The sequence below is a fragment of the Microcaecilia unicolor genome, chromosome 11 (assembly GCF_901765095.1).
Source record: "Microcaecilia unicolor chromosome 11, aMicUni1.1, whole genome shotgun sequence".
Lineage (NCBI taxonomy): Eukaryota > Metazoa > Chordata > Amphibia > Gymnophiona > Siphonopidae > Microcaecilia > Microcaecilia unicolor.
The window spans coordinates 65,691,770-65,705,580 of record NC_044041.1 but is presented as its reverse complement, the minus strand read 5'-3'; the positions used below and the strand labels follow the sequence as shown (position 1 = coordinate 65,705,580).

At 42.8% G+C, this 13,811-nt stretch overlaps 1 protein-coding gene across 1 annotated transcript in view; it reads right to left on the bottom strand.

The window, feature by feature from the left end:
- Positions 1 to 13,811, bottom strand: part of RAB35 (RAB35, member RAS oncogene family) — a 46,686-nt gene that overhangs the window by 17,306 nt on the left and 15,569 nt on the right. The window contains exon 2 of the mRNA XM_030219510.1: positions 6,165 to 6,215. Within this exon, the coding sequence (XP_030075370.1) occupies positions 6,165 to 6,215 (51 nt within the window). The remainder of the gene's footprint in view (positions 1 to 6,164; positions 6,216 to 13,811) is intronic.

Sequence of the window (13,811 nt, the reverse complement as noted above, 5' to 3'; positions counted from 1 at the left end):
CACTGCGCATGTGCGCACACATCTTCCCGCTCGCCGTGCGGACACGCCCCTCAGTTAAATCCAAAAGATGAAGGAGACAACTCCAAAAGGGGAGGTGGGAGGGTTTGTGAGAATATGCAGCCTGCTGTCTTCGGAGAACACCTATTACAGGTAAGTAACTATTCTTTCTCCGAAGACAAGCAGGCTGATATTCTCACAAGTGGGGTATCCCTAGCTTCCAGGCTTACACAACACAACAAACAGTGGTCAATTGAGTCTCGCAACGGCGAGGCCAGAATAAAAATTGATCTGAAAAGAAGAAACATCTAAATGAGTGTAGCCTGGAACAGAACAAAAATGGGCCTAGGAGGGTTGGAGTTGGATTCTAAACCCCAAATAAGTTCTGCAGCCCCAACTGCCCAAACCGACTGTCGCATCGGCTATTTTGCTGAAGGCAGTAGTGAGATGCGAATGTGTGGACTGATGACCACGCCGCAGCTTTGCAGATCTCTTCAATAGTGACTGATCTTAGATGAGCCACCGACTCAGCCATGGCTCTAATTTTGTGAGCCGTGACATGGCCCTCTAGAGTCAGTCCAGCATGGACAAAAACGAAGGAAATGCAATCTGCTAGCCAAGAAGAAATGGTGCGGTTTCCGACAGCAACTCCTCTCTATTGGCATTAAAAGAAATAAACAACTGGGCGGACTGTCTGAGAGGGCTCGTCCGTTCCACGTAAAAAGTGCGCAGCTTGCTTTTGCCAGGGCTTGTAAGATGAGGGAGAAAGAATGTTGGCAAGACAATTGACTGGATCAGATGGTACTCCAATACCACCGCCAGTAAGAACTTTGGCTGCATGCGGAGAACTACTCTGTTAAGATGAAAAGTAAGGTAAGGCGCTTGAGCTACTAGAGTCTGAAGCTCACCGACCTTACGAGTTGAAGTAACAGCTATCAAGGAAAATGACCTTCTAGGTCCAATACTTCAGATGGCAGGAATCCAGTGGCCCGAATTGAGCTTTCAGCAGCTGGATAAAAACGACATTAAGACCCCAAGATACTGGAGAAGGATTGATAAGGGCTTTGACCGAAGCATAAAAGCCAATTTTCAAAATTATTGGGGGGTGCTAAGCCCAACAGAAATAACCCCCCCTAGACACATACAAGGAATTCTCTCAATATTGGGGGAGAAGTAAACCTCTCATGAAGTGGACAGCTAAAGGCTGACCTTTTACACGTTGATGATAAGCACTTATTGCACGAAGATGAACATCGACAGAGTTGGTCTTGAGACCAGACTCAGACAGGTGTAGAAAGAACTCAAGCAAGGTCTGTATATGACAAGAGGCAGGATCTAGGGCCTTACTGTCACACCAGACGGCAAACCCCTTCCATGAAAAAGAATAACACCTCTTCGTGGAATCTTTTCTGGAAGCAAGCAAGACTCGGGAGACACTCTCTGGAAGACTCAACGAAATTCATACTCTCAACATCCAGACCGTGTGAGCCAGAGATTGGAGGATGGGATGTAGAAGTGCCCCCTCGTTCTGCATAATGAGAGCTGGAAAACATTCCAACTCCAGAAGAAGAGGGAACCATATCTGACGCGGCTAGAAGGGAGCGAACAGAATCATGGCTCTACAATCTTGCTTGAGAATCAGCAAAGTCTTTTCCACCAGAGGTATGGGAGGATACGCATACAGAAAGCCTGTCCCCCCAAAGAAGGAGAGAGGCATCCGATGCTAGCCTGTCATGAACCTGCAGCCTGGAACAGAACTGAGGGACTTTGTGATTGGACTAAGTGGCAAAAAGATCCACTGAGGGGGTGTCTCACTCCTGGAAGATCTTTCGAGCTACAGCCATGCTCAACAACCATGACTGTAGCATTATCCTGCTCAGCCTGTCGGCCAGACTGCTGTTTACGCCAACTAGATAAGTGGCTTGGAGAAAACATGCCGCGTTGGCAGGCCCACCGCTACATCTGCATGGCATCCTGACTCAGAGGGCAAGATCCAGTACCCCTTTGTTATCGAGTACATCGCAACCCGATTGTTTGGTTGAATTAGAATAATTTGGTTGGATAGCCAACCCCAGGAGGGATGCAACCTTCGTCAGCAGCGTTTGTGGCTGAGGAAGTTGGAAGGGACGCCCCAGAATCAAATTGGAGAGAATTGACCACCTCTGAAGGGAATTCCGAAAACTGGTGAACAGTTGGGTCACATCCTCCAGATACCATGAACTTGATACCACTGGGAAGCTAGGATGCACTGAGCGGATGTCATGTGTAAATGTGCCATGGGAGTTACGTGAACTGTGGAAGCCATGTGCCTAGAAGTCTCAATATTTACTGTGCTGTAATCTGTTGAGACGGGCAATCATCGTGTTAAGGGAACACATGCACTCCCAGTCCATGAAGAGACGCTGCAACAACAGCCAGGCACTAGGAAAACATTCTCTGGACGCAAACTGGGTATAAGTATCCTGTAAGTCCAGAGAGCATAGCCAATCGTTTTCCTGAAGTATGGGAAGAAGGATGCCCAGGGAAAGCATCCTGAACCAAATATCTGTGTAGGCCCCTTATCTCTATGATGGGACGCAACCCACAAGGAAGCACCTGGAATAGAATCTCAACCCTTCTTGCCCTGGTGGAACGGGCTCGACTGCATTGGCGCTGAGAAAGGCAGAGAGTTCCTCTGCAAGTACCCACTTGTGATGGAAGCTAAAGGATTAAGCTCCCAATGAGCAATGTGGAGGATTTGATTCCAGATTGAGAAAGTATCCTAACCGGACTATTTGAAGAACCCACCAGTTGGAGGTTACAAGAAGCCACCTTTGGTGGAGAAAAGTTAGACCTCCCCCCGACAGGCAGATTAGCCGGTACGGACATTTTTTTTTTTTATGGTGGCTATGCTGAATTGGAGCCAGTCAAAAACCCATCCCTGGTTTTTGCGGAGTAGCTGCAGGGGCCTGATTAGGTGCACGCCGTTGACTAGAACGAGCGTGCTGTGGCATAGCCTGAACCGGCTGTCGAGAAGCAGGAGTATACGTACGATCCCTTAAGGCACAAGGAAAACTTCTCTTCCCTTTAAAGAACTTCCGAGATGAGGAAGTGTATGCACAGAATATCTATAATTTTCTGCTGAGTCACCTCCTCCAGGTGAGAGGCACGCAGTCATGAGAGTCTGCGCATCACTATACCCAGAGCAGAAATCTAGATGTTACATTACAAGTGTCGAAAATGCCCCTGGACAGGAACCTGCGACACACCGTTGAAAAGGTTTAGCCTGCTCCGGTGGGAATGCTCGTAAAGATCTGGCAGGACTCGATTTTGGACGCGATCATGCCAGCCTGGTACGCCGTTCTCCCAAAAGAGGCTAAGGATGTATGCTCTGGCCCCGGGGGCGCCGAAGCAAGTTTTAGAACTCCTATCTGTTCTGAGAGCAGAATCCACCACCACAGAATCATGAGGTAACTGAGGCCTAATGAAACTGGGTTCCCCGTGGATCCGATACTGGGATTCAGTCTTCTTATATCATGTGGTAGAAGACTTAGGTGAAGACGGATAGTCCAGGACCTCGAGCATCTGGGGCCTTGGGCTGATTCACAATCTCCACTATAATGTGTCGAGACAGATAGAAGATCTAGAGAATTCTCAGCACAGAAAACCCCATGACCTTCATGTTCATCAGATGAGCCACCATTGAATTGAGCTAACAACTCAGACAGAGCAGCTCAGATCCAAACCCGTCCGACATGGAGGCCCGGTAACCTCTATGATGGGGTCGAGAAGTTGACTCTCCAGACGACTCCAGTGAAGGAGAATCGACCCAATAGATTGCGAACACCAATACCGGAGGCAGCATCGGTGAAAGAGATCTAATCCCAGGTGAAAAGCTAGATGCCGCAGGAGGCGCTAGCACCAATGGCACTCGATGGTACCGTGTCCATAACAGAGATGGGACCGATGGTACCGACGGTACACATGGTACCCATGATACCTGGTACCAATGGTACCCATGGTACTGATGGTACCTGGTACCGATGATAGTCATGATATCTGGTATCGATGGTACCCATGGTACCGATTATACCTGGTACCGATGGCACCCATGACACCTGGTACCGATGGTACCCATGATACCTGGTACCGACGGTACCGATGGTACACATGGTACCCATGATACCCGGTACCGATGGTACCCATGATACCTGGTACCCATGGTACTGATGATACCTGGTACCGATGATAGTCATGATATCTGGTATCGATGGTACCCATGGTCCCGATTATACCTGGTACCCATGGTACCTGGTACCGATGGTACCCATGATACCTGGTACCGACGTCCGATGCCAGGATACCTCCATAACAGAGGGAGCAACGCTCTCGGCACCGACCGACGTCTGATGCCAGGATACCTCCATAACAGAGGGAGCAAAGCTCTGGGCACCGATGGTACCGACATCTGCCGATGCGCCCAAATGACCTGCAAAGCAGGAGGCGCCAAAGCAGGTGGAGACCCACTCGATGCATCACTGTACCCAGCGTGCATCGGTCTCTATCGGACTCAAAAATTGATCTCCTTTGGGCATCCCTGGCAAGTAGCATACGTCTCATCATTTTGAGACACTACTTCAACTTCTCAGGGAGATGATCCGGCCCAAGACACGTCTGCCAATGCGACCGAATGACCTGCAAAGCAGGAGGCGCCGAGGCGGGTGGAGACTCACTCGATGCATCCGGTTGCAGCGGGTACAAGGCTTAAAGTCAGTGGTGTGCTGGAGCAGGCTCTCACAGCTCTCGAGAGCCATTTGTTAAGTTTTTAATAATTTTGGGACTTTAACAAATGGATTCCTAAAATGTGGGCTTGGCCTCCTGAATTCTCTTTTACTTTGCTGGCGAGAGAGAGCCCACAGATAACAATTTACCAGCACACTCTTTTTTAATAAGAAAAAAGAAGAAAGAAACTTATAAAGAAATACCTATAAGTTTTGATTCTCATTTCAGGCAAAGCCCCTTGTGACTCTAGCAATTACTTAAACCTTCCTTGCCCCAGGTACAAAAAGTACCTGTATATGTAAGCCACAATGAGCCTGCCATGAGTAAAGTACAAATGAAAAAATAAAGAACACCCAAAAGGGTAAAATAAAAAAGAGATTTAACTCCGAGGACCTGAAGAAAACACGAAGCACTAACGAACTCCATGTCTCCTCAGACGCAGAAAAAGAACTGAGGGGCGTGTCCGCACGGCGAGCGGGAAGATATGTGCACACATGCGCGGTGCGATCGCTCGCGTGACGGAACACCATTAAAGAGATTTTTAGATTTTGCTTTAAAATCTTCCGGGGCCGACGTGACGTCACCCACTTGTGAGAATATCAGCCTGCTTGTCTTCGGAGAAAGTTGATTTTCTGAATAGCTTAAAATGTTGCCCCATCTAGAGAAGGCCATTCCTTGGAGAATGCAGGAGAAAGCAGACTGGAGGAAAACAACAATGCGGGGTCTTGTTTTACTGTTAAACTGCCCTGAGTTGCAAAAGGTATGTGCAGTTTATAAGAGATTTTATGTAATATAATGTTATCACACTAAGAGGAACTCTACTGAATTAGCTAATTTTGCTATCATGGCACCAACCAAAATCTGAACAGTAGTATACACATATTTGATAAACTACAATTCATAAACATGTCAAAGTGGTTTACAACAGGCAAAATTACAATCAGAGAAAAAAAAGAAGAGAGAACATTAGCACTGGTTCACCTAACCCAGAATCAGTTCTCCCCAATATCTAGCTAAAGAAGTTGAATTTATCTAAGCCAATTTCAAATAAATGTAAAAGACAGCTTAGCAATTTTGTATGGGACAACAGAAGGGAATAAAAGACCCCAAGCCTCTCTGCTCAAGGATGAGGTACCTGAAAAAAAAAGAAATTTGTGAAGGGGAGGCGGGAAGGAACACTGAAGGAGCTTCGCAACCAAAACTGAGAGAATATTTTTTTTCATGGAGCAAGTTAATGTATTCCCACATTGCAAAACTAGAGTGAGCAGGTGACTACACATAAGCAAAAACGTCTTTAGATTTTTCTGTAAGTAGTATACATTCCATTCTCTGCTCTCCTCAACACATCTGACTGGATTTAGACCTGCTGCCTACGAAAAACAGTTTGCTAGCCTGGAGTCACTCACCTGAAAAGGTGTTGTCTGCAAAGCGCAGCAGCAAACTGCTCTTCCCCACGCCTGAGAAACAAAACAGGAAATAAAAATTATCCCTGTGCTCAGAATAATGAAATAAACATTTTGTATAGACTGACAGAAGTGTAACACTTGAAAGACAATAAAAAATGGATTAGATAAAAGTCTAGCGCCTAGGGCTCACCTGCAACTTGCTTTCCTTTAGATCAATATTAAAAAAATGTATTTTCAATGCTTATTCCAAAACTATGAACACAGGTGAAAAATCAATGTCCATTTTTCCTAATTTGTGGCCTATCTTCTCAGCTGTGGCTATTGCTCCCCATTCTCCTAGGCAGCTTAAAGCACCCCCCTCCAAGATGCTATCTCAGTACCATTTCCCCCCAAATCTGAGCACAAATGGATGACATTAGGTTTGGATTTAATGACTTGATTAACCGCATATCATGAGCACAGCAAAGCAATGTATACAATAGATAATATTAAAGAGGTAACACCAAAATAAACAGACTCGTACACCAACAGGAAAAGGATGCATCAGGTAAGCTAATACAAAGCAGGTACCTAATAATCAAAATAAATGATACATCAGAAGGTCAAAGGGAAAAGAAAGGGAACATGGAGGACAGAAGAACAGGGAACAATCTGGACAAAGTCAAGCCCTGCTACCCGGTAGGTCAGGCTGAGTAAATTCCAACATACTAGGCATTGTTTTTCTTGGCCTTCTTTCAGGTGTATCAATTAGAACAAATGTAAGGTAAAGGGGACTGGAAAAACAATGCCTAGAACTAGGGTAAAGGGGCTCGACTAAGAGCTAGGTCTTTAATGGACCTTGTATTTGAGCAACCTATTGCAGAGCTGTGGCTACTCTGGAGCAGAGGTGGCAGAAAACAAAAGACTGACAAATAGGTGATCTCAAACCTAACTGTAACAGAAAAAGAAAGATAGCAAATGCAGTTGGATGACCTTAATGATAAGAAGAAACATGAGTCGACTATGTTAATATACAAAAACAGTTTTTCCAGTAGAAAATAAAGGCCTCAAGAACCTTGACCATCCAGAGTACAGGGAGATCACACATGTTGTTTTCTATGTAATAATGAAAACTTCTAGGAAGGGGACTGTCAGAGAACTTTGAGAAAAAGAATTACTTCACAAATATCTGTTCAGGCTTATAAAAGATTACAGTACCGAGTTGCTATTTGACTCAATAAATGAGAGCTGGTTGGCTCAGCTGGAGCTGGTACGTCCAGTGCTAGCTGCTTTTCTCGATATGTATGTCTCTATATATCTCTATATACATACACATTTATGACATTTATATCCCACATTATCCCGAACAAAACTTCATTGGCTTAGTGGCGAGGTCAGGATTACTTTTAAACAAGGATGTCTGTTGTGGAAGATAATACAGGTCATAGTACCATCATATATAGTAACATAGTAGATGACGGCAGAAAAAGACCAGCACGGTCCATCCAGTATGCCCAACAAGACAACTCATGTGTGCTACTTTTTGTGTATACCCTACTTTGATTTGTACCTGTGCTCTTCAGGGCACAGACCGTATAAGTCTGCCCAGCACTATCCCCGCCTCCCACCACCGGCTCCGGCAGAGACCATGTAAGTCTGCCCAGCACTATCCCCGCCTCCCACCACCAGGCTCTGGCACAGACCGTATAAGTCTGCCCAGCACTATCCCCGCCTCCCACCACCGGCTCTGGCACAGACCGTATAAGTCTGCCCAGCACTATCCCCACCTCCCAACCTCCAGCCCCACCTCCCACTACCGGCTCTGCAATCCAATCTCGGTTAAGCTCCTGAGGATCCATTCCTTCTGAACAGGATTCCTTTATGTTTATCCCACACGTTTGAAATCAGTTATCATTTTGATCTCCTCCATCACCTCCCGCGGGAGGGCATTCCAAGCATCCACCACTCTCTCCGTGAAAAAATACTTCCTGACATTTTTCTTGAGTCTGCCCCCCTTCAATCTCATTTCATGTCCTCTCGTTCTACCGCCTTCGTATCACCGGAAAAGGTTCGTTTGCGGATTAATACCTTTCAAATATTTGAACGTCTGTATCATATCACCCCTATTTCCCTTGTACATTATTCGTTAGCGGGATGATTTTATAATATCCACAATTTGTTTTCTTTTGATTACCCAAGTCCACACGGTATCACTTCTAAGAAAGTTTTCTCAGGTTTATTTGCATTCCAGGTTGCCAAATTTTGAGAATTTTTACTGCCTAAGATTTTTATCTAGATGTGACATGCTTAGAAACAGCCTAAAGGCCTTACTGTTTAATAGATATGTGATTAATAAATAATCATATATACTTAGAATATTATTTTTTAAATAAGCTAATCTATAACTTCCTGCTAAATCTGCGACATCCTGGGCAAATTGTGCTTTTTGTTGTAACCTGCTATGAACTATTTAATATGGTATTAGTGAGCTATAAGTGGCCTAACTGTATCTGTTCAATGTGGCTTACAATGAGTAATTTCAATAAAGTGTATACAGTAGTTCATAGCACATTACATTCAGTATAAGAAATGCACAGTAATATCAAAAATTTAGCAAAGAAGAATGAGATACAATGGAATGTATGTTTGACCATTTTTCTAGACAAAAAAAGGGGTGGGGAAAATAGGCTCTATTCAAACAATGGGGCAGACGTATAGATTAGTTAAAACAATGATTTTTATTGTGAATAGGTGACTCAACACAGCCGGATGTGAAAATATTCTTGAGATTTTTGCATCGCCACTCGCTCGCTCTTAAGGAGGAACTGTGCATATCTTTATGCCATTATCTTCCTGAGTGTTACCCATCTAACCATTGGAAGAAAGGATTGTGTATCCCTTAGTGTTTTTTCCCCAGTGTGCCAATCACCCCAAAGATTGAAACACTTCCGGAAGACTCCTGAGGAAGGCGCTACGGCGCCAAAACACGGCTGTGTTGAGTCACCTATTCACAATAAAAATCATTGTTTTAACTAATCTATACATCTGCCCCATTGTTTGAATACAGCCTATTTTCCCCACCCCTTTTTTTTTTTTTTCGCTTTTTTGTCCTGTGGGGATCAAGTGCACCTCCACACTCCGTGTGGTTTTTCTCTGACCATTTTTCTAGTTTATGCCTGCCAACCATTACCTGTTGATAGGAATTTTTTGAAGAGGAATGATTTCAGTATTTTGCAAAATTTCAGATAATTAGGTTGACTTCTAATTGTATTAGGTAGGGAATTCCACCATTTGGTACCTTGGTAAGAGAAATCGGCGGAATGAACCGATTTATATGTTACTTTCTTGCAATTTGGGAGTCTGAGGTAATGGGTTGCATTACATAGTGGTAGCTTTATCAAAGGCTGCATATAGTATGGCGCTATGCCATAAAATATTTGAAAAACAAAAGCACATAGTTTGAAAATGATCCTAGCTTTAATAGTGAGCTAATGGTGTAGTTCTATCAAAGTGTGGTACTTGGAAGACAAGTCTAGCTGCAGTATTTTGAGCAGTTTGCAGTCTTTTTAGGACACTCTCCTTACATCCAGCATAGATGGCATCACAATGGTTGAGTTAGGACTAAAGATTGTACTGGCAGTCTGAAGATACTGGACAAAAAAAAAAAAAAAAAAAAAAAAAAAAAAGGATCAGATTAGGTTCAATTTCCAAAGAGGTTTGAAGGATTTATTGACCACTGAGGAAACCTGTGTTCAAACATAAGGTATCTGTCTATAATTATACCCAGTATTTTTCAAATATTTTCTAAGGGGTAGGAAATATTATCAATGGTAAAACTATTGTATAAGCTTTGGTCAAAAGAATTAATTATTGCAAGGAATTTAGTTTTATCTCCAACTTCAGTTTAAATTCAGAAGCTCAAGATTCCATCAAATCAAGACCTACCTTGACCTTATTGTGAATATCCTGAAAACCATTTTTAAAGAGGACATATACTGTGACATCATCTGCATAAATGAAAGCGTGAAATCTCACAGACTCCAATCTGTCACCTAAAGGAAGCATATCTCTGCAGCATTTCATTCAGCAAGTCATTTGCTGCTAATTGGGCAACTAGAATATTTGGGCTTAGGCTCAGTGTGTTAGCATGGTTTATATCTTATCTGAATGCTTTATTACAAAATTTATATCCAAAATTCTAAGCAGTGTACAAAAATATTCACAGTTCAATGTTTCAAGCAGCACTGAAAACATACCTCTTCACTTCTACTTACTCTTTCAGTCAATAATATTGTATGTGTTTCTTTGAAGTGTACCTTTTATTTATTTGTTACATTTGTATCCCACATTTTCCCACATATTTGTAGGCTCAATGTGGCTTACATAGTACCGGAGGGCCTTTGCAGGCTCTGGTGTGAACAAATACAAGGTGTTGTCGTGGTAAGATAAAGTTCATGTGGTACAGCCACATTAGGGAATCGTAGAACGGAACAGCCTCACGGATACTTTACACCTGGGTATGGGGATGAGGCAGGGGTGCCCACTACCCCCGCTCCTCTTTGTTCTAACCTTGGAGCCCATAGCCGCAAGAATACATCAAGACACAAATCTGGCAGGTGTAGTGGTCGGCCACAAGGAGTACCACATTAACCTTTTTTTACAGATATGCTGCTCCTTATTAATAAGACTTCTGTTACACTTCAATTTGTTATGAACATTATGGACCAATTTTGGAAACTAAGAATTTTGCAGGGTTACGAATCAATTCTGGGAAATCCGAGGCTTTGTCCAGCTCTCATTCTTCAGCTTGCAGTAATCTTGATGGCTTTCCTCTCATTGGGGGGGGGGGGGGGGGGGGGGGGGCACTTTGTGATATATCAAGCCTTTGTAAAACAAACTAAAAACTGATCAATATTCCATGTCAATCCTTACTCAACCAAAAGCTTGAGAAAAAAAGACAGGCTTTGAGTGATTTCCTGAATCAAAGGTAGCTCTCAATTTTTCGTAATTCAATTGGGAAAACTGTTCCACAGACATGCACCTTTCAAATAGATTTTTGATCTAATATTTTCTAATACAATCTGTTTATAAGAGGGAACATTTAGCAGCATTTTAACTGCTGATCTTATAGGACAAGGAGGACAATATACCCTCAATGCCGTAGCTAAAAGAACTGAAATTTCCCAATTCATGGCCTTATAAATCAAACATAGAACCTTAAATTGAACCCACTGATGTAGAGGTAAACAGTGAAGATCTTGTAACACTGGCGAAATGTACTCATATCTAGAAGTTCCAGAAATAAGACGAGCTGACATGTTTTGCTTCCAAGTTTATTACGGGTTTATACCCCACCCATTAAACAATGTCTGAGCAGCTTACAATAACAAATGAAAGAGAAATAAGAAAATAAAGGTGCTGAGAAATAACAGATAATGAGGGAAGAGGGGAGAAAATACAATGATTAAAGGAAAGCTGGTGGGGGGGGGGGGGGGGGGGGGAGGGAGTACAAAGGGAAGGAGAAGTTGCAATGACCAAATTGACCAATTACAAGGGAGTGGACAAGAATATCGAATGCTGGAACATCTGTCTTAATGGAGTGGATTGTACAGAGTTTGAAGAAAGACCACTGGATCACATCAGAAATTTGTGGGATGAAAGTGCCAAATCAAAGACAACTCCATCTCATAGAATTAAACCAAGTATCCACCAACCTTTCAGCTGACATACTTTCCTCAACCTCATCTAATTTAGGAAGTAAAACTGACTTCAACTTAAGTCAGTCAATCTCAGGTCTTCTTAAAACAGTCTTATTCTTTTACCTTATTAACCAAGAAACAAACAAACAAAAAAAAAAAAGCAACAAATTAATGCATGGTCTGTCCAGGGAACCACTTCTACTCTGTAGTAAACACGAGTTTCCTTTAGAAAAGTTTATTAAAAAAACAACAAACTCAAAGTATGGTCTGCTCTATGAGTTCGATCCGTTACCAACTGTTGCCAGCCTCCTCTGGATCTCCTGAATCTTCTCACTGCCACTTTAAATCTGTCCACAAATGAAGACTGTATCCACTGTTACCAGCTTTGTGAAGCTTTTATTGTCACACTTGGGCTCATCTACATAAAGACTACTGAGGCAGGCACTCCAGCCAAAACATGGTTCCGTGTAGAGTCAATTTGAATGGAATAAACTGTTTGCAACTACTACTGTCTTCCTGGTGTGTTTGGATTTGTCTTGTTGACCATGTTACTCTATTGTTTGACTAGGTTGTGTACGTAGTGGTCCTGGTTCCTCCACTTTGGTGGTCATTTCTCACTATATCATCTTTTACCATCTGTCTCTTTTTAGTACTTAAACCCAAGTACCTTCCCTTCCCTACAGACACAGGAATCTTATAACACAATTACTCAGACTACTCAGTCATAAGAACATAAATGTTATCATATTGGGACAGACCGAAGGTCCATCAAGCCCAGCATCCTGCTTCCAACAGTGACCAATCCAGGTTACAAGTACCTGGCAAGATCCCAAAGCAGTACAATGGATTTTCCCCAAGTCCATCTTAACAATGGCTTATGGACTTCTTTTTTTAGGAAGCTATCCAAACCTTTTTTTAAACCTCGCTAAGCTAACTGCCAAAGAATGTCAGGGTTTAATTACGCATTTTAAATGTACTACTTTGTAGCTTCATTGCATGCCCCCCAGTCCTAGTATTTTTGGAAAGAGTAAACAAGCGATTCACGTCTACCCATTCTACTCCACTCACTATTTTATAGACGTCTATTATATCTCAGCATTCTTTTCTCCAAGCTGAAGAGCCCTAGCCGCTTTAGCCTTTCCTCATAGGGAAGTTGTCCCATTCCCTTTATCATTTTTGTCACCCTTCTCTGTACCTTTTCTAATTCCACTACATCTTTTTTGAGATGTGGTGACCAGAACTGTCGCATCATGGAGCAAAACAAAGGCATTATAAATGTCATCATTTTTGTTTTCCATTCTGTTCCTAATACCTAACATTCAATTTGCTTTCTTAGCTTAGCCACCATCGCATACTCAGAAGAGGGTTCAACGTATCATCAGTGATGACACTTAGATCCCTTTCCGGTCGGTAACTCCTAATGTGGAACCTAGAATCATGTAAGTATATTTCGGGATCTTCTTTCCCACATGCATCACTTAGCACTTGCTCATATTAAAAGTCATCTGCCATTTGGATGTCCAGTCTCATAAGGTCCTCTTGCAATTTTTCACAATCTTCTTGCGATTTAATTACCTCACTAGTTCCTCCCAGCTCTAGATCATCATTTATAAATATGTTAAAAAGCAGACCCCTGTATCTATCCTTTTCCATTGAGAATACTGACCATTTAACCCTACTCTCTGTTTTCCACATTTTAATCAGTTTTTAATCCACAATAGAACACTACCTCCTATCCTCTGGAATCTTTCATGAGGTACTTTGTCAAACACCTTTTGAAAATCCAGATACACAATATTGACCAGCTCACCTTTATACATATGTTTGTTCACCCCTTCAAAGAAATATAGTAGATTAGTGAGACAAGATTTCCCTTCACTAAATCCACGCTTTTGAATATGCTCTGTAATTCTATTCTTTATAATAGTCTCTACCATTTTGCCCAGCACCGATGTCAGGCTCAACGGTC